The following is a 20,800-nucleotide window of genomic DNA, read 5'->3' as shown; positions in this document are numbered from 1 at the left end:
TGAAGTTAAAAAATATATATATGTTGGGACGCCTGGTTGACTCAGTGGTTGAGCACCTGCCTTTGGCTCAGGTCATGATCCCGGGGTCCTGGGATTGAGTCCCAAATTAGGCTCCCCACAAGGAGCCTGCTTCTCCCTCTGCCTATGTCTCTGCCTCTCTCTTTGTGTTTTTCATGAATAAATAAAATCTTAAAAAATACATATGTTAATATAAAGATCCTATCTTCTTTTTTTAAAGATTTTATTATTATTTATTTATTTATTTTATTTATTTATTTATTTATTTATTCATCTATCAGAGAGAAAGAGAGCGTGCGCACAAACAGGGGGAGTGGCAGGCAGAGGGAGAAGCAGGCTCTCCGGTGAGCAAGGAGCCTGATGCAGGGCTTGATTCCAGGACCCTGAGCCGAAGGCAGACACTCAACTGACTGAGCCACCTAGGCATCCCTAAAGATCCTACCTTTATCTGGGATGTCCTGGAAACTGCAGGCAGGGCTTCCGAGAGAAGAAATCCCTTTAGGATGTGGATTGACAGCAATGGCTTTTAGTGCAAGACCCAAGCTACTCAGCCCAGTCAGTCATGAGATTCTTGGAGTTCTGGAATAATAGGGATAACTGCTAGAAAGAAGACATCTGGCTGCATTCCACTGGTATGGCCTCCTTTTCCTGAGTGTAAAAGTGCCTCCTTGTGACATTAGAATTATGTTTAACAGATCTGTATCCTGTTTCCATTTCTGTGCTATATTTTATGGTGGGAGCAGTAGCAACAGCAGCTGAAATAACCTGGTCTCCCTCTTTTTAGGACCATTATGCTTCCTGAAGGTATTCATAGGAACCATCTAGAGAAGTGGTTTTTGCGTTGCTGGTTTTTATCTGTTTGTTTTGAGGCTGTTGGGGAAATTAGGTCCAGAGTTTAAGGGATCTCCCAAGTTGGGTCCTGTCGGCTTGATTTTGTCCAGCATTATCTGTGAGGCCCTATCATAATGCTTGGCACATAGTGGACTTTCACTAACGAGACAGCAGGGATCCTCTGAAACGCTAACCTCCAGATTCAGTATGAAAGAAAGATACTGCTGGGTTTCTTTTCATTTGCTCGAGATCCTCTTGAGCAAACAGAAAGGCAGGAGCAGAAAGAGAGTTGATCAGTATTTAAAAACCTAGAAATGTTTGGGATCTACAAGGCACCAGGCGGTGGGCAAGATACTGTGGACATGAACTAGTGAACATAAATTAGACGTTGCTCTTGCCTTCTAATCCCTGATAATTTAGTTGGAGGGGCAAGAAATGAACATGTGAAAATTTAACAACAAAGGATTTATTTAACAACTCCAAACAATAGAATTGTTGTCCAGGGCATCACAGGAGTATATAATTCATCACCAAATGCATTTTGAAGCCAGTTGGAATTGGCCAGGAAGGAAGCGATGTCACTTCAGGCCAGGGCAATTAGAATGAGGGAGAGATGGGTTGGTGTGAACAAAAGTTAGGGCCCGAGGCAGTGCTGGCATGCTTTGGTAACAGAAACCCATGTGGCAGAAGCAGTTGGGAGAGTTTTAGGTGAGTTGAGAATGAGGTGGGGGGGGGGACAGAACTCCATAATGGAGGGTCTTGAACCCCAAATCAAGATTTCCTCTTGAGGAAGTGGGAGCAATGAAAGTTTTTCAGCAAAGTGGATTTGAGTTGAAGGGATTCTATGGCCCTTCTTGAGTCTCAGCAGAAGATCTGTGGTCTGCCCTGTTCCTAGTTGTCATAGGGCCTTCTAGAACTCTTGTCCCTCTTCATCTTTTTGTACCGCTTAAAGGGCACGATGTTTGAGAAGAAACTTCGACCTTGGAGGATTGGCCATAACTTTGTTAAACAAGAGGGGTACTTGCTTTCAGTATCAAGTGTATTTGGCATTGAACTTCTCTAAGGGGGTGGGAGTGACCAGGTAGCTTTAGAGAGCTGCCTTCCAGCCTTCATGACACTGTTCAATGACTCAGCAATGGAGGTTTTGCAATCGGCTTATAGAACTAGACCAACTTGCTTTTCCTAAGGAAACCTTGGTGTCCTAAGAAAACCTCAGCCTGGGTCCCTGCCCTGCCGGATTGAAATTCCTTCTGTCTTCTGGTAGCACGCCTGTAGCACATGCTCTGGAACTTGTGTCAGGGAAAGCCAAAACGGCTTTGGAATCAAGTCAGATTTCAGTTCAAACTCTGGCTCTGCTTCTAACCAGTTGTGTGACTTTGGGTTAGTTACCTGGCCTCTCCCAGTTACAGTTTCCTCATCTGTAAAACAGAAACAATAACCACTTTGTGGGGTGGTTACAAGTCTTAAATGAGACAAGTATTAAGCGACACATAGTAGGTATTTTTCTATTACAAAGTACATAATATTTCTATAAAGGAAATTAGTTGTGTCTTTTGGCTCCACCCAAAACAAAATCAGATTTCTTGACTTTCCAACTATACCTTTTCTTCTAGGCCTGCCCTAATATTTGAGTCCTACAGGTGGCTGTGTTCCCCAAACTGTGCCTGACCTAGAAGGGGTTCAAGGAGAGACTTCTGTTGCCCAAGAAGTGGGCTGAACCAAAGGGTTACCCTTACTTTGCCAGATCTATTTAGAAGACCCTTCCCTCAGGAATTAATTGAACACAAAGAAGGGGGATTTCTATATAAAACAAGAAAAACAGGATTTCTAATCTTAAATCTGTGTTTCCCAAACAATTTTCTAAGACACATGCTTATATAATTTTTACTCTGTTCCAGGCACAGTTTAACCACTTTACAAGTATTAATTCATTGAGCCCTCATAACAACTGTATGAGGTAGGTGTTATTATCCCAGTTTACAGTTGGGGGAACTGAGCCACAAAGAAGTTATGCAACTTGCTGAAAGCCACACAGACACATGGGTGACTTTAAGCCCTGGCATCGCAGTGGGGAAAACTATTGCACAAAAATTAGTGGAGAAGAGAGTTCATTTAAAATGCTTTCTTTTGACACAGCTTTCGGGTATAGTAACAGGGATTTAAACTTAGGTGAATCAACAACACTGTCATCCATGATGAGATACCTGAACCTGGCTTCCCAGGTGACCTCAGCCCCTGTGAGTGGCCTCACTAGCATCCCCCTTAAGACAGTTCTGGCTCAGCCGCTCTTCTTTTCTTGATTTATTTCTTTTGACAAACATCTGTTGAGCATCAACCATGCACTGGGCATAGTGCTAGGTGCTGGGGACACCAAGATAATTATAAACAAGTTGTAGGCTCGAGAAGGTCATGGTCTCATGGGCAAAGTTGAGAAATGAACCAATGGTCACATACATACCGAAGAAGGGGCTATCCCTGCCTTTCTTCACAAGTGAGCCTCACTTTCTCTGAGAACTGGAGCCAGCACATTCATTTACAAGGGAGGCAATTGCCACAGTCTGTCCACACTGACCAAGCTAAGCAGAATGCCTTTTGTTCTCTGCCCTCCTCCCTCCTTCCTTCACCACACCCCCCTATCCCTCACTGTTTTTTTTTTAAGATTTTATTTATTTATTCATGAGAGAGAGAGAGAGAGACAGAGAGAGAGAGAGGCAGAGAGAGAAGCAGGCTCCGCACAGGGAGCCCGACAAGGGACTCAATCCTGGGTCTCCAGGATTAGGCCCTGGACTGAAGGCGCGCTAAACCGCTGAGCCACCTAGGCTGCCCCCCTCACTGTTCTTTGAACTTGTTCTCCTTCCCTTCTTTTTTCCTGTCCTTTTGCTTTTCTCTTAGTTACCTGCAGACCCTTCCAGGGCCTCTCCCAAGCACTTATTCTCTGAGAACTACCTGTCTTTTTAGTATATTTAGACATCCAAGGGTAAGTCAAAGAATGAGAAGGGTTAAGAAACACTGACCCAGATCTTGTCAAGCTCACAACTGGTTATTTTGCCTCGTTACACTGACATTTCCTGCCTCTTTGTGACCTCAATAGTGAGTTGAACATTCCAAGGCGCTCCCTTGTGCGAATGCTCCCTGGGACTGCTAAGGTGAAGAACATTTCAGGGAGAAAGAGACCAGACTAGGTACCAGAGGTGAGGAAAAGCCAAATCTGAGTACCTCTCCCACTTTCAGCCCCCAAATGCCATCTCTGCCTAGACCTCCCTTAACACAGCCCAGATGGTGTTACTGGGAAAAGTGTAGCAGTCAGAGGGTACAGAGAAAGTGCTTTGTTTGGGGCTTTGAGAAAGGGGATGGAGGAAGCTGATGGTGAAAAAAATGAACAGATTGTCCTATTAATGCTGCTTTTTACTCAGTAACAAGCCTGTGAAGAAGGCATCTTTAAGAGAAGACCTTAATCTCAGTAACTTTCTTGTTTCTCTTCCATTAACTCTATCATTCTAGCCCCCTTCTCCCTAAGGAACTTAAAAGTGTCATTTTCAGAATTCAGTTCTTTCTGGGTCTTTTTAAAAAAGATTTTATTTATTTGAGAGAGAGAGAGAAAGCATGAGCAGAGGGAGGGGCAGAGGGAGAGTGAGACGCAGACTCCCTGCAGAGCAGGGAGCCTTACACGGGGCTCAATCCCAGGGACCCTAGGATCATGAACTGAGCTAAGGGCAGATGCTTACCTGACTGAGCCACTCAGGCGCCCCCATTTCTGGGTCTTTCCGTGATATTGTTTCTTGCTTTTAATTTATTGGAAGGCAGTGAAACCAGATGGCTCTGCCTCCCTTTCTGCTGCTTTGCTGGCCCAAGAACTGGTTCTCTGCCTTCCTTTGTTTCATCTACTTATCTGTTCAGAAACCCATCCATCAAACATTTATTGTGCTTATACTTTGTGCAAAGTTCTCTGATGGCTACTCTGGAGGACTCAAAGATGCAGAAGATACATTCAGTGCTTTTAGGAACTTGTAATCTCTGCAGGAGATACATCTAAATATGATAAAAATAAATGCAGATACAGAAGAGATTTTGTGGAACTTGCATTGACTTTTCTTTTTACCATTTTAGAAGTGACATGGTTCTTTAAAAACAAGCCTCCTACATTCTGATGCTTTTTTCTCTGCTGTGAGCTCCAGGAAGGCCATGTTGATCCTTTAAGGAAAGAGAGTTTGTCACAAGCTGATAGAAAGGAATAGACTTTGGGATCAGGATGGACACCTTCAACCCCAAGATTTTAATCAGCAGGACAAGATATGCTTGAGTCAGAATCGGGTCTGGCTCCATGCCAGATCTTAAAACCAAGAGACCAAAACCATGACCCAGAACGCAGTAGTAGATGCAGTGTTTCCTTCTCCGGGATTCATTTGCAGAAGTTCTTGCCCTTTATCCAAGGGCATAATAGTCAAGAGCTTCCACAAGTCATGACACACTCATCCCTTTAAGAATTTCATCACTGGATTAGCTGGTTTTGGGTAAAAGACCTAGGAAAGGAACTAGTGAGGAGTGGGGGTGGGTACAGAGTAAACAATAGATTTGGAGACAGTAGTTGAGGCAGGCAATCATGATATTGGACACATAGTTGTGTGTGTATGTGTGTGTTTTAAGATTTATTTATTTGAGAGAAAGAGAGAGAACTCAAGCAAGTGTGATGGGGAAGGGGCAGGGGAAGGAGAGAATCTTTAAGCAGACTCCCTGCTGAGCATGAGCCCAACACAGGGCTCAATCCGATGACACACAACACCATGATCTGAGCTGAAATCTAGAGTTAGATGCTTAACCAACTGAGCCACCCACATGCCCCTTGGCACATAGTTTTTGAACCAGATGATAAACAAGGACAATTCAGGGTAGATTCTCCATCTCTTCAATCAAATCTATCAAAAGTTACAAAGTCACTGAATTCAAAATGTGGACCCCAAAATATCCTTCTTTAACTAGGGGATCAGTCCATTGTATTTGGGGGCATTCAAGACTCTTGAGTCTTGAAGGACGAATAACTTACAAGGTGTGCAAAGTGGAGAAAGAAATTCTAGACAAAGAGGGATGGAGATGTGTAAGTGCTGAGATGGTGGGACCAAGGGTATAGTTGCAGAGCAAGAAGGCAAGAAGGATTGCCAGGCGTAGAGCCTGCAGTCCACGTTAATGACTGGGAGGCCACTAGGGGTGACATACTAGGAGGAAAGAAGCTGAAGGGGGTGAAGCCCAACCACAGGAGCCCCTGCCACGGGAAGAGTCGAGGTTCTCCATAGTTTCCTCTAACCCCTGGGGCAGGTGTTTCTGGGATAGGAAGCCACACAGGGAGACCACAGAAGAATCTGTTACAAACGCAAGTTTGGTAGAAGACATAGTTGGAACCTGTTGTGAGCCAGGGGCAACTCTGACCGCTGCTCCATGTCCACTCCCTTGGTGGTTCACTCTTCCTTGTTTCTCTCCTCTGCGGCATGAGACGACACTTTCTGAAGAGACTTGCTTGGGGAGCCATTTCTCGTTTATTAAGGTATCACTTGGACAGCATACAAACAGCACAAGTAGAAACTACAAACCCACACACAGAATAAATTATGACATTTGTATTTAAAAGTAAACGATAGAGGAATCCGTGTCACCAGAAGGGCTTCCCAGTCCAGTGTCTGGAGATTCATGAAGTGTCGGCAGCCCTGAGAGTTCCGGATAAATCTTCTGTGAGACATTTGGAGCCAAACACCCCCTTCCGTGCATATCTAATGAGGCCCAAACTCCTGCACACAAACATGTATATGCAAAGACAAACACACAGTGAGTGGGGGCAGGGGACAGCCTGTAAACAACAGTTGCTTAAAGCAAAGTGAACCCAGTTGCATTTTCCCTGTGGCACTGGTGGCGCTTAAGTTCCTGGCACTCACTCTCCACCAACTCCCTCGCTCCCTTAGGAGTGAGTGTGGGCCCCTGGGGCAGCGAGGCAGTGGAAGGCTGCTGCCTGAGGCCAGGAACCCAGTTCTGTCTTCTGGAACTGCAGGGTGAGCACCTCATGGCCTTCCTACGCTGCACTTGCTCCGCTGTCTGGCCTGCTAAGCCCTGCTGGCCACTCCCAGGAGAATGAGTGAAGTGACATGCCCTCAGGGAAATCTGCCAACTTGGGAGTCCCGCAAGTCCCCTGGGGGCCATTCTCTAGCAGTGTGATGTCTGGGGACGTTACCTCAGTTCTCTAAGCCTCAAATTCCTCATATTTCCCATCTGTGAAATGGGAACAAGAGTGCCTACTTCACAGGGTTATCATAAGGAATTACTGAAATTTTATATCGTCAAGTACCATGCTAGATGCAAGTTAAATACTCAAAACCTATTTTCTTTCCTGCCTTCTCCCCCATTTCTTCATGTTTCCCCATTTTCTATTTCCAGGTTTATGTAGCTTTTGGTGGTCATGTAATCCCAACAGCACCAAAACAGGGGCTCTTGATAAACAGAGCCTAGAGCCTCTCCTACCTACCCCATCAGAAATTGCCAGTGTATGCTTCTCCCACCCCTTGCCCCTGCCCAGTACAAAACTGTACTGCTGAAGAGTCAGAGGGATGGGCCACAGGGACCAGGAGGTGGTCTGGGCCCCTGGTGTCATCTGAGTTCAGGAGCAGGACCTGGGCAGCCTATGCACACATGGAGACCTGACAGGCTCAGGGATGATGGGTGAGATGCCATCATGGCAGAAAGACTTGCACCTCAAATAGTGGTGTAAAGGGGACTCTGAGTCTGGCCAGAAGCTGGCAATGAGGGGTGGTGTTGTTCACAAGCTTCAGCAGAAATAAAACCATCCCATGCCAAGAGTGGGGTACCCAAGAATATGAGACTTCCTTCCTAGCAAGTCTATCCATCAGAAGGCCAGTTTGATGGATACAAACAGTTGTACATCTACAACTCTGGTTCTGCAGAAACTTTCATCTCTCCATCCGTAGGTCTACACAGTTTTCCACTTGGTATATATGAAGTGTTTTATAGAATACAGACTGACCAGGACAGAAGACTGTCTGTGCTCATTTAGCACCTTTTTTCTAAAAGTTATTTTTTTATCGTCACTCAACCAGAGTCTTTTATAGGAATGCTGTGAGGTAGTAACAAGACAGGCAATACCCCTCTTTTGATAAACGGAGAAGTGCTCAGGGTAGCACGGTGCTCAAGGGAGCAGAGCTGAGACGTGGTAAAGGCTCGATCAATTCAGGGCGCGGTGTGTTCCCCAAAGGCCAGAGCTGGCCTTCCACCTGCGGGCCTTGGTGGGGCTTGTCCTGAACCCACCTCTAGATCCGGACCCACTCCGCACGCTTTTCACACCAGTGTGGGTTTCAAGTCATCTTTGAAGTTCACGATAGGCTTTGAGCAGGCCCACAGCTTTTCCCAGGAAGCCAGCCCTCCGGCGGGGTCAGGGTCACTGTCGGACGAGCCACTGCCACTGGAGTCAGAGGAGCTCTGGAAGCAGATTTCACAGTAGGGCCGGTGGCAGCGGCAGAAGAGCTCGTCCGAACTGCTGGATTCCGTGTCCAGGTAGGGGCCGCGCGCGGAGCCCGGGGCCAGCAGCTGCCGCCGCTCAGGAACACCTGGCGCGGCCCTGGACAGGTGTGGGGCCGCGGGATACTGCGCCTGGTCAGGGCCAGGAGGCCGGTAAGGACAGGCTGCCTGGCCCCCGCTAGGCCCCCGGGGCTCTGTCCCGCTTTGTTTGCCGCCCTGCGGGGGCCCCGGCTTACCCTGGGGATCTGCGGGTAGGGAAGTCTTCCCAGAAGAGGGTCTGGGGGCTCTGGGCTCAGCACTTTGCGGGGCCAGGCTGGCGCTGCCCCTGTTCTGCACGGTTAGCCGCCCACTGCGCACCCCAGACACAGTCCGATTTGCACGATGCCCCACGTAGGAAGGTACAGAGCCCGGAAAGGGGGGGTGAGCCCGCAATGCTGCCCGCCGGCTCCTCACCACGTGTGGGCTGCAGCCCAGCTCCCTGGAGGGGGGCACCTGCTGGGGGCCGTGGGTGGCACTGCTTGGCCAGGGCTGCAGGGGACAAGGCAGGGGTGAGGGGAGGGGGGCCTCGGGGCCCCGGCCCAGATCCCGTAGGACTTCCTGAAGCTTCTCCCTGATGACTGAATTGACCCTTGACAGCCGCTTGTGGGGCTCCTCTGAGTCTTCCAGCTGCCCCTGTCTCCGGGCCCCGGGGCCTTCGTCACCGGGTATGAGGCTCTGGTGGGGGGCCATGGGTACTTGGGCTCTTCCTTCTTCACCTTGGCTTTGCTTGGGCCGTGGCTTCTGGCTGCAGCCCAAATTTAAATGATCAGAAAAGTCTTCCAAATTAGAGGTTTTCTCCTTGTGCCCCGGAGAGGAGCTGGTGTCCTTGACCTTCCCTTCCAGGCTTTGTCCATTTGAGGAGGACACTGAGGTGCTCCGGGAGCCCCGGGGGGCCACACTGGTATCGTCCTGAGGGTCAGAGGGGCCTTGCGAAGGCGCTGGAGCTGCCAGGCTGTGGGCAGAGGCTGCAAGCGGGCGGCTCCTGCTGCGGGAAGAGTCGGGAGAGGCCGCGCGCTCTGGGGGGTCCAAGGTGCACTCGGCGGACATCAGCCTCACTAGCTTCTCTTTGGCGTTGTTTACTTGTTCCTGCAGGCTTTCAATCATAGCATTTTTCTGCGAAACAAAAGCGAAACCATCAATAAAGATGCCTCCGAGGCTTTTTACATTGTTTCCCAAGCTGGAGAAAGCGTGGCTCCACAACCTCCGTCTGAATCCTAGTCCCTCGGCGTCCTGGCTGGTGATCTCAGGCTCTGAGGATGGGAGTGAAGTGCTTAGCGCAATACCGGTGCTCACAAAAGGTTAGCCAGGGCTTACCGTTGGGTGATCTTACCCCCCCCCCGCCCCCATCCCCAGACTGCGTGGCACTGTCTGTGAGAAGGGAAGTCAGAGGAGGCACAGGAGCTGTTTGCTGGCTGCTGCAATGCCCTCTCCCCTTTCCTCAGAACTTAGAGGGTCAGATCGCTCTGTGGGACACATTCTGGATAATGTTTGAGATGGCCCAACTCGGGGGTTTATCACAGTTTTGCAAAATACAGATAAATTTCAGGAATATCTCAAGGGGATGGATGAATGAGAAAATATGTATTTTGCCTCTTGCTAAACAGACCAGAAAATTGGGGAGGAACACGGAGAAGAGTGGAAATTCTTGCACCAAAGAGACAAGACTGGAGCTAGGGGTCGGGAGGGGTGCAACAAGATTCTCAGGTTGGTGTGATCACCTCCCCGGGCTGGACCTCAGGGGTGGGCGCCAAAGCTACCACGTGGCACTGTTAGCTGTTGGTATCTGCTAAAGAAGAGCTGGCACCAGAATTATTGGAGAAACTTTTTTTCTTTGTAATGGAATAGTTGGGACTAAATCTCTGATAGCTTGATTTAAGATAGTAGATCTGATTTGATAGTAGATCTAGCATGGAGCCTCCATGAATGAGCCTGGGGCAGTTCTGTGGAGCAGCCTACCTGCTGCACGGCTGTCAGCCTGATAAACAGGCTGCACCGGGAGGGCTGGCAGGTGAGAGCTGCTGCGGTGTGCCTGTCCTAACTGCAAGATCGGGGGCAGGAAGGAGGAGGAAGGGGCGCTGGTGGGTGTGCTCTGAGCAGCCTCTGCTGGTGCAGCAGGTGATTGTCTAGCTCAGAACTCCTGTCCACCTTCTGAGGTCTCTGATGTTCAAAAGTAGTGGAGCACAGAGGAGAATGGATGATCTTGGGGAAGACAATTCAGGGTACAGAGTGTGGGGGTAATAACACAACACTAAATTCCAGGAAGTGCGAGTCCAAATACCCAATGTTACCTCCTTGTTGTCATCCTCTCTAGAAGCTGAGGGGGAGCATCTGGACCTCCATTTATTATACCCTAGAAATAAAAGGTTTCCCTTCTTTAGGCTACCTGAAGCAAGTCACCTGTGGACTGGACCTATATTTTTTTCAAGTTGATATGGGAGTGTTGCCCAGAAGTGACCCTTTAAGGGAGCAGTAACTTAAGTAAACTAGTCCAGGACAGTCCTCTGGCAGCAACTCTAAGCAGGTCTCCCATTCTCTATTATAAGCAGGAGGGTGATTTTCCAAATATTGGTACTCCAGTGTCCTCCTGGCTTAGTCTCCTTCTTTTATCATCAGAAGACAGTCCAGGACCAGTGAGTAACTGGTGAATAAGCGGAAGGGACTCGCAGCTGAGCACCTGCCTCCTCCCGCTGCTGCCTCCATCCTCCCCTTGCTCACCTGCAGAGTGGTAAGGCCGGGGGAAGTAGATGACTCAGGGACTCACCAGGAGCAGAGCGGATGAGTAAGACCACACCATTCACTCGGGCTCTTCATGATATCTGGGCGGTGCCAGCTATCTTTCTGAGAATCTCATGGGCATGACTGAGCTGGCTGCCCAGGAGGGACCCCAACCCTCTTCCTCCTCACCAGCCCCTCCCCCTGAAGCCCACCCCGCACTCTCTCATACTGGTTTCAGGAGGTCGCCACTGCCCCATCGAGTTAGGAGGAAGCCATCAGCTGACGACAACCACCCCAGTGAGTGAACTCCTAGCGCTGAGTTTTTGTGCCACAAATTCCTCTGTGTAGAAAAATAGGGTAAACACTGAGTTGGGAAGAATACTTTTCTTCCAACAAACCAAACATCTGAAGCTGACTGGTGACGGATTTAGAAACGTCAACCTAAACAGTAAATTTCCCTTGTTCCAGAAAAGGAAGTGGGACTCTGGTCTTCGCCGAGGCTGCCTACTAATTAAAGGCGTGGTGTGAGGCATTGCCATTGCGACCAAAATCGGACCTACCGTGGCAGCTACATTTAAATGAGCTTATTAATTATTACTTTTGGAACATCTGGGGAAGCAAAACATCCACAGGTGTGTTTCACGAGATGCAGGCCATATGGAGAAATGGAGTCACCCTCTTGTCTCTGTGCTTCAAGGAAGAAAACGAGCCGGTGAACTTCCTCTGCTGGAGTGTAGAAGGGAGGTTCTTCAACCTCTGGGAAGGTTCTCTCTGCTGGCCTTCCCGCAGCCTGGCAAGTCAGTGACGCGTGCTGCCCACACAGCCTCTGGGTGACCTCTGGCCACAGGGTCGGGGGGGGGGCAAGAGTGAGAAGATGGACTGCCTGCATCATGGGACAGTGAAGAGGACACACGGAGACAGAGGGGGCTGCGGAGCGGGCTGCATAGAAGGGATGTGCAGCGGAGGAGCTGGAGACAGGGTCTGTGCACATCCGGAAGCAGGAGGGATCCTTGTGTTGACCCACCAGGCAGTGCTGGAACTGGAAACTCAGAGGCTGCAAGCTCTCTAGGCCTGCAAAGGGGCCCTAGGACAGGCTGCCTGTTCTCAGGCCTGTTCTGGGAAAGACGTTCCAGGTGTAGGGCGTCAGGAGGAGGCGGCCAGGATTTTACTGCCTGTGCATCTGCTCCCTATTAGGGCCCTTCCTCTGCAGCCTCAAAGCATCTTTTTGGATGGAGCAGATTCAGTTACTGCGTGGGAAACAGGGTAGCATGGCAGAGATACAAAAAGCACATCACAAATTACCATAAGGCTAAAGAGTCAGGCCACTTGGCTGTTCCAACATTAGCTGATTGTGAATAAAAACCATCCTGGCTGTTCTCGCCAAGTTTCCAGCCTTCTGTTTCGCTGGAGAAAAAAATGCTTCTTTGAAGACTTCACAGAGTATCAAAGGCAATGCTACTCACTCCCTTGCCAGGTAGGAAGAAATCTGGCTTTGAAATAAGGTCCCGGATGCTTCATAAATAGCAAAGAAATGGAGAAGTATTACTCTGATGGATTAAAAGGCTCCAAACTGAGGGTGTGGTGTGAGGGAGTAGAGGAGCCCGGGTGGTGGGTGCGTGGGGAGGCCAACCCCTTCCCTGGCTGTGTTTCTTAGGTCCCCATCACACCGTCCTCTCACACAGGGACAACTGATACCCAGGGGTCAGGCCAGTCACAAACAAGTGTAGTTTCCCACATAGCACCTATGCAGGTATGTTCTATGCTGAAAAAATATGAAATATAATTTAGTTAGCGTGAAAAACGAATTCCTCTGGGTCCTGCGCCTCCTTTCTGAGGCAGTGCAGCCTCAAGCTTTTCCAGGTGCTTTCTTCAGGCCCACATCACACTGCCCAATTCTGGGAGAGGTGCCAACTCTGGCCCAAGAACAAAGGAAAAAGGGGCTTGGGTTTGGCCCAGTCCTCCCCTGGTGCTATTATGATATTCAGAGGCCCTATTAAGCCCTCCACCTCATCTTTGGACACGTCTGGACTTTCTGGGTTGGTAGGATGATTGAAATCTCTAGTTCGAACCTGGGAAGGACAGTAATGGGCCCCATAAGATCTTGGAAATGAGGGCACTACTCTAAGTAAAGAGAATTATACCATATGGAAGAAGCCGGGACCCACTACTACTCAGGGCCTTTACAACACTGTTCCCCCTGCGTGGAATGCTTTTCCCTGCACCTGGCCAATTTGTACTTAACTTTTAGCTCTCAGCTCAGAGAGTCTTTTCAACCATTCTAAATTAGGTTTCTTTGCCCTGGCCCATTATTCTGGTTTCCCATTCTGGTTTCTTCCTTCATAATTCTTCTCACAGTTTATATGTTTACTTGGTCAACATCTATCTCCTCCAGTAGACTTTAACCCCCGTGAGGATAAGGTAAGGACTCTGTTTTGTTCATAAGCACTTTGCACAATGCCTGGCATACATCTTGGCCAGTGAATGAATGCAGTGGGTGAGGGTCAGTGATGGGAGGGTCCCTGGGGAAATGCTGAGCTTTTTTTTTTTTTTTTTTGTCTGGGACTGAGAGAAGCAGGAGTGGCTAGGAAGTGGGTGAATAGAAAAATAAGAAAGAATGCTAGCAATGAGACATCTGAGATCTACCATGGCATGCTGGGAGTTCATCTTGATAGAGAATCCAGCAGCCAGGGCTCTAGCTTACTTCTGTGAGGAGTCTGTCCATAGAGTTTCTCTCTCCTCTAGCGTGGTAATTCTGCTCCTCACCATACTGGGCATGGAAGCTTTTGCTGGGAGAGCTGAAATATTTGGCCATGCGTCTGATTGTTTGGTCTTCCTCTTCAAATGCCTTCCACTGCTTCAGCTGTTAGATATAAGAACACATGTTATTTATTTAATTACATTCCCCAGAAACACATTCTCTTGCTCTGTTCCGAAAACACCAAGGAATGACAGTGTCACAGATACACACATACATTCAAACTATTCTCTCCTCAAAAGGTACTTCACTCTGGAAAATTCCTAAATGGTAATGACAGAAGGTATAGAGAAGGTTAAGGTCATTATTAAAGAATGCCAAAGGAAAAGAATAATAAAAAAAATTTTTTTTAAATGCCAAAGGAAGATGACAGGTAGATCAAGTGGAATCATCTTACTTGACCCATCCACCTACCCATTGCTGGACTGCTCAAGGCAAACCAGAGTTGAAGGATACTTCTAGAGCCATACTCTCAAGCCAGAGTTTATCACAGGGTTAAGCAATCTAAACACTGTATGTTTCAAATGAAACTGCTTTTAGTTGTAAGAAACTGTTCTTAATTATTCTCATTTGTGGAGTAATGGTGTGCTTACTGCTACTGAAAGCCCACTCCCTGCCGGAGGACTTCTAACCCAAATCAATAATCAAGTCTCAGACAGATGGAAAACCACAAATGTCAATAAAAATCAAGAGAAATGATAGAACATTCGGTCTGAGATCTCACTGTCCTTTTTACTTGACAAATGAGGAAAGACTCAGAAGGAGTATGACCTTTCAAGGCTCAGCAGCTAGTTAGCGGCACGGCCCCGGCTGTAACCATGACACAGTGCTACACTGCACATCCTCACACAGCCAATGAAGACAGACTGTGAATTGTGGGGGTCCTAAGGAAGGGTTTTTAAGAGAAACTGGCTTTGAGAAACAATCTGTGGAAGCTTGGGTTGGCTTAATTTTGAAAGGACGGAAGTGAATATAGAACCCTCACAAACAGGGGCATGCTCCTGGGCCTTTGGGGTGTTTGTCTCCATGTGGCAAATGCCAGTAATGTGAAGGCCAGGAGGGGGGGGGAGGGGAGCAACAGCCCGCTGGACCCTTCTTTTCTCCCCTAAGGAATTCTCATTATCAAGAGTCCTAGTCATGTACGCTGGGCACTCTGGTACCTGGGCTCTAGACATGATGCTAAGAGGTCTGTGGGGAGCCTCACAGGGATCCTGGAATTTATTGCTTACTCATCAAACATTTATTAAGCTTTGACTATGGACTGTAACCCAAATTTGGTAAATCTGACAAGATTCTAAATTCCCACCATCGACTGCAATACATTCTCACCCAAGTCCTCTTGGGTCCTCTGTTGACTCAGCATGAGTCTGTCATGGTACCAGGAGTCTGGGTGGTCTGGTCTGTGCTGGGTCAGCCTAGGACCCTCCCCTCTAGATGCCCTTCTTGAAGTCCCCCTCCCCAGGGGGCCATCAGCTCCGGTGGCTATTCTGGAGTCATTGGAAGCTGGTACCTCAGGCTCACTCTGTGGTCTTCAGTGGGTACAGCAGCCTCCCAGTGTTCTTCTCCTGGCACTCACCCTAGAGTGCTGCGGTGTCTCAGTTTCCTCATAGGGCCTCTTGTTTCCTTAGCAGTAGAGCTTTTCCTTTCTCTCCCCCAGCACTCCCAGTCTGAGCCCTGTCTGCAGGGCTGCTGCTGGAAAAACTGCTCAACATTGGTGTAAAGGCACCACCAGGGCTTCGGGGCTGTCTCACCCTAAGCTAGAGGGTGGAGCCAGGGGTGCCTTGACTAAATCCTCTTCCTCCCCTTTCTGGATCCTGGCCCTTAAGACCTGACCCTTCTGGCTTTCTGGACTATGGCCATAAATGACTCTCAGGTCACAATTTCAGGGCCTCTCTGTGGCACTTCCTCAGAAGGACAAGCGTTTTCTTGTTTTCTCAGCATCTGGGCTACGTGGGTGTGGTAGGCTGAATAATGTTTCCCCCACGATATTCTTCCCTCCTCATCTCTGAAACTTGTGAATACGTTACTGCGCATGGTGAAAGCAAGCTTGTAAATGTGACTGACTTAAAGATTTTGAGGAGGGGAGATTATTTTAGATTACCTGGGCCAGGCCAATGTAACCACAGGAGTCCTTATAAGAGGAAGGCAGGAGAGTCAGAAGAAGAGATGTGACCATGGAAGCAGGAGTCAGAAAGAGAGATTTGAAGATACCACACTGCTGGCGCTGAAAATGCAGGAAGAAGCCAGGAGTCAATGACAGCAGCTTCTAGAAGCTGGAAAAGGTGCCGAAACACATTCTCCCCTAGACCTTCCAGAAAGAACACACACCTACTGAAACCTTGATTTTCATCAAATAAGGCCCATTTCAGATTTCTGACCTCCAGAGCTACAAAATAATAAATATGCATTGTTTTAAGCTACTCAATAGTGGCAACAGGACACTAAACAGTGGGACTGACTCTCAATCTCTACCAGGTAAACCAGGGCCTCTGGAAGCTCACCCGATGGGCCCCTCTTATCTGCTGCCACTCTCCCCTCATTTCAGTTTGTGCTTCAAAAAGTGCAAACTGCACTTAACGCATGTATTATAATTCCTCTCACATCTGCTCCCCACTAGACTGGGAGGTGGGGCCGTGTGCTGAACTACGGGTTTCCTGCAGTTAATGTGGGATGTACAGATACATGAACACATGAAGAAAGCTTTCCTTTAGAAAGCTAGGGGGCGCTGGGATGTATACAGACGACTCCAAGGCAGAGTAGACACCTTCATGGAGGAGCAGATGACACACTTTGGGGATTAAGGGGGGAAAAACCATGTCCCATCTCAGAACCCACCTGCCTCTCAGAGAGAAAGGGATGGAGGGGGGTGGGGAGCGTGTCTAGGGATGGGGTCGCGTTCAGGTCACAAAAGCAGAGGCTGGCTCATTGCTGGTGATGACCTCAGTGTGTGGCATAAACACTTAGGCATTTCCTGAGGGTCCGTGTAGAGTGCTCCTGGGCCCACTTGCCTCTTCAGTTAGGTCACCCATTTCACTTAGCTCTCCAGCGCCACCTAGCTGCCCCGGAGGCATCCGCGCCTTTGCTTTCGTGAGCCCCTCCCATCAGTCCAGTCTGAAGGCTTAGTAGCTACAAGAAGGCAGTCCACCTCCTGCTGCCTCCCTTCCCATACAGCTCTCCTCACAAACCTTTCCAAATATGTTCAGCTGTCCTATTTTCCTGGAAGACACAGTACAGGTCTCACAGGGAGAATCTTTCTTCTATCAAAGGCCACTGAGCCAGAGGGGAAAGTCAATTCAGAGGCATACAAAAACCCGACAAGCCTCAGTTCCTTTTATATTTTGAGAAAGAATTTACCCCCTAAACCTAAACTACAATAAGCTAGAAAATCTATTTTTTGGTTTTAGATCATGGTCAGTTCAAGAGGAGAAAAAGCATGAGACAGAAAATAGAAGAGGAAAGACAGAGTGAGAGAATGGAAGCTCAAGACCGCTAGGAGGAAAAGGCAGAGTGAGTCGGAGAGAATGAAAGAGAAAGGCCCACGCTGTTTGTCCATCCAGTTCCTGTATCTCCTAATATTTCCATTTCTACTCCCACTTTTTTTTTCTACTCCCTCTTTAACAGACCAAGTACTTGTTGCTTAGGTCAAGCCTGGAAGTTAGATTCGACACTGAAATTTGTCCTGCATGTTTAGGTCTGTGTATAGATGAGAGTGTCCCTAAATATCACCACTGAGGAGTCAAACACCAAGGAGAGTGGAGGTCTTACATCTGAGGCTCAGGATGCAAAAGGGACAGAGGTGGGTGTAGAGGGGGAAAACACAGTAGGGCCACGTCATGGAGGTTGTAGATTGACTCAATTTTCAGATAGTCTTGTTTAGGTCAGGAGGGCTTTCCTCTAATAATTCTTTGGTGATTATTTCTGCCCCAAATTATCTTGTTGTCTTTCAGTGACTCTTATCAGCTCTAAATTGTATCCTAGATCTGTTCTCCATATTTTCTTTTTTTTTTTTATAAAAAGGATGTTATTTATTTATTCATGAGAGACACACAGAGAGAGGCAGAGACACAGGCAGAGGGAGAAGCAGGCTCCTTGCAGGGAGCCCAATGTGGGACTCGATCCCAGGACTCCAGGATCACGACCTGAGCTGAAGGCAGACGCTCAACTGCTGAGCAACCCAGGCGTCCCTGTTCTCCATATTTTCTTAACTAATCTCTCATTTTTTATGTCTCCTTGTTTTCTGTTTCCTTAAATTCACTAATTCAGTATATTGCCATGTCCAATTGCCTCGTCAATGCTTTTATGGGGGTTTTAAGTTTAACACAATAGTTTTCACCCTTATTCAGTATTTCATGATCTAAGATTATGTCCTTTTCATGATGGTTCTCTTTAGTTGAAAAGAGGAAATATCCTTTGAATCGTATTGACAAGACAAATCAGATCTCTTCTAAGAACTATCTTACTTCAGAGGAAGTTTGCTCTCCAAATCTTCAGAAGTTTGGGGTCCTCTTCTTGTGAACTTCAGAATGTCTTCATAGGTCCTTTCCTCCTGAATTTATAGTCTTACATGAGAAAAGCTATAGTTTCCTAGTACAGTAAATATAATTTGCTTTGCTTTTCACTTGTGGTCACAAGATGGCTGCCATAGCTCCAGGCATCACAAACATTCAAGGTAGGAAGAAGGTAAAATAGGTGATGGTGCTTTTTAGGAAAGCAAAAGTTTTCTCATAAGCCTTCCAGGAAAACTTTAGTGTTCAAAATGGTATCACATGGGTACCACTAGCCATAGGGAGGTTGGCAAAGCAAGTGTTGAGCTCTTTCAGCTTGTGTAGTAGAGATGAGCAAGAAAGAAAGGGGTTAGCAATGGATGGATGGGTTACCAATCCACAACAATGGCCACAGAACCTAAGGGGTGGGTCACACAAAAGGCCCCTGCCCACATCCCTTTCCCCATCTCTCAGAGGGGAACAGCCCTTTCCTGCTATGCCCCAGACAATTAAGCCTCAGCTCTCATGGTTTCCTCCCATCTAGTTCTTATAACATAGAGATTCAGCAAAAATTCCTCTAGTTTCTAACACAGATGCAATTCCCATCCTTGGTGTTTAGGGCTGCTGCTACAGATTTTTCCATACTTGTTTATTCTGTAGAATATTTCAATGAAGATTTATGAAAGGGAAGAAGAGTAAAGGCCTATATCTGTGTCACACCATCGTGCCCCAAAGTGCAGTCATGACCCTTCCTCGGCCAACACTTTAATTATCAGTTAGCTCCCTCATGAAGTCATTCACAGTCAACTTCAAGCTGCAAAGGGAATCAAGATGGAGTCTAGAGGGAGCAGTGGGATGAAGGAGGCCTCGGGGGAAGAAAAAGAGATCTAGAAGGGAAACAGGACAGGTGCCTAATGCCAAGTTCATTAACTCAGATATATGTGGCTCAGTGGTACCCTAGGGCATAACATGAATAATTTAACATCACTTTCAGAGCCCACGGATTCCTTCTCCTTTCTCTCTGACTCTTTCTTTCTCTTTGCTGTCTGGATATTTCTGCTTCTATCTTCCTCCCTCATTTGATTTTTTTCCCCTTAATTCTCATATTATACATATTATACATTTTAATTCAGTTTTTATTTCTCCTTATGGTAAAAATGTTCTATATTTTCTTCTAATAAAAAGAAAGAAAAAGCATTTTAAATTACGTACATTTCTGAATGATTTTTTCTCTGTGAATGTGCCATCTCAAATAGGAAAGAAAGAAAGGTTCCTCACTCCCAGGCTAGTGAAAGAAATGACATTATCAAAGAGAAGAGGGAACTGGGGATGAGTGGAGTCGACTAGAGGGTGGGTGGAAAGGCAGGTCTGTGAGGTCACCCGCCAGGGGTGGACACAAGCTGCCACGGCTGCTCAGCCACTCGGGCCTGCTCTCCTTGCTGAGTGAGAGCAGAGTTGTCCTCGTCAGGAGAGCGAGGAGGGAAGAACAGAGAGAGCTGGCTCATGAGGAACTTGCCTTTCTTTTGACTCTCCAAGAAATGGTACCCAAAAATCTCGGTAGAAAAGAAAGCAAGCAGTTCATCACGTCCAGGGAAGCCTCTGGAATGACAGAGGACTAGCCTGCCAAATTCTCCCCCTAGACTATACCTGGGGAATGAAGATGAAGCAGTTGATTGTGGTTGTGCAAACGAAGATACCTCCAGATGTGAGTCCAAAGACCAAGTTGGGCCAGGAATGCAAGTATCTGGTGACCACGAGGAGAAGCCCAGCGGTCACTACTACGAGGTTGACCCCAACCATGATGGTTAAAGACTGATTCACAGGAGGAGAACTGACGTGGTCAGTCAGGCCAGCCAGGTAGGCGCCGTATAGCAGCAGCAGGCCCTGGAGATGGAGAAGAAAACCAGGGGCTGAGAGACCTGTAACAACAGGCCCAGTGTCAAAGAGCAGTAGGGTTGGGACCAATTTTCTCACCTTTAAAATATGGATAATAATACTTACCTTAAAGGGTTGTTAGCAAGATTTACTAAGATAGCACATGAGAAGACCCTAAGGGCTGCCCCTTACACCTAGTAGGTGCGAAATTAATGTTATTTTCCTTTCTTTCACTGGGAATTAGTTTATTATTGGAGGTCAGCAAGTCAGCCATCCGACAGGACTCTGCTGGGACAAGGCACAGGACAGGATGGTGTAGGTGGGTGGGAGGTCTACAGGACGGGCTGCTGGGCCCCAGGAGGGCAGTGGGCACATGGTGCTGTTGGTGGTAAGAATGACCACACCCGTTGTGTGGTTTTGCACTACATGGAGCTGAGAGGCACGGAGAGGCTGAAACAGCCCGTGGTCTGCTTGTCAAGCCATGTGCCGCACCAGGGGCAGCGCCCGAGGAATGGGCTTTTTTTTTTTTTTTCCTAATGTTCCCAAAGGCACCATCTGCTTGCCAAGCCCT

At 47.8% G+C, this 20,800-nt stretch overlaps 1 protein-coding gene and 1 pseudogene across 1 annotated transcript in view; one reads left to right on the top strand and one right to left on the bottom strand.

Annotated features, from left to right (window-relative positions):
- The window catches only part of LOC129503608 (60S ribosomal protein L32-like), a 64,924-nt pseudogene extending 51,134 nt beyond the window's left edge, over window positions 1–13,790 (top strand).
- The window catches only part of GPR156 (G protein-coupled receptor 156), an 89,760-nt gene continuing 69,305 nt past the window's right edge, over window positions 346–20,800 (bottom strand). The window contains exons 8-10 of the mRNA XM_055315782.1: window positions 20,002–20,238; window positions 13,817–13,975; window positions 346–9,513 (exon numbers count right to left, since the gene is read on the bottom strand). Of these exons, the coding sequence (XP_055171757.1) occupies window positions 8,182–9,513; window positions 13,817–13,975; window positions 20,002–20,238 (1,728 nt within the window). The 3' untranslated portion in view covers window positions 346–8,181. The remainder of the gene's footprint in view (window positions 9,514–13,816; window positions 13,976–20,001; window positions 20,239–20,800) is intronic.

The sequence above is a fragment of the Nyctereutes procyonoides genome, unplaced genomic scaffold (genome assembly GCF_905146905.1).
Source record: "Nyctereutes procyonoides isolate TBG_1078 unplaced genomic scaffold, NYPRO_anot_genome, whole genome shotgun sequence".
Classification (NCBI taxonomy): Eukaryota; Metazoa; Chordata; class Mammalia; order Carnivora; family Canidae; genus Nyctereutes; species Nyctereutes procyonoides.
This window is presented reverse-complemented; position numbering and strand designations above follow the sequence as displayed.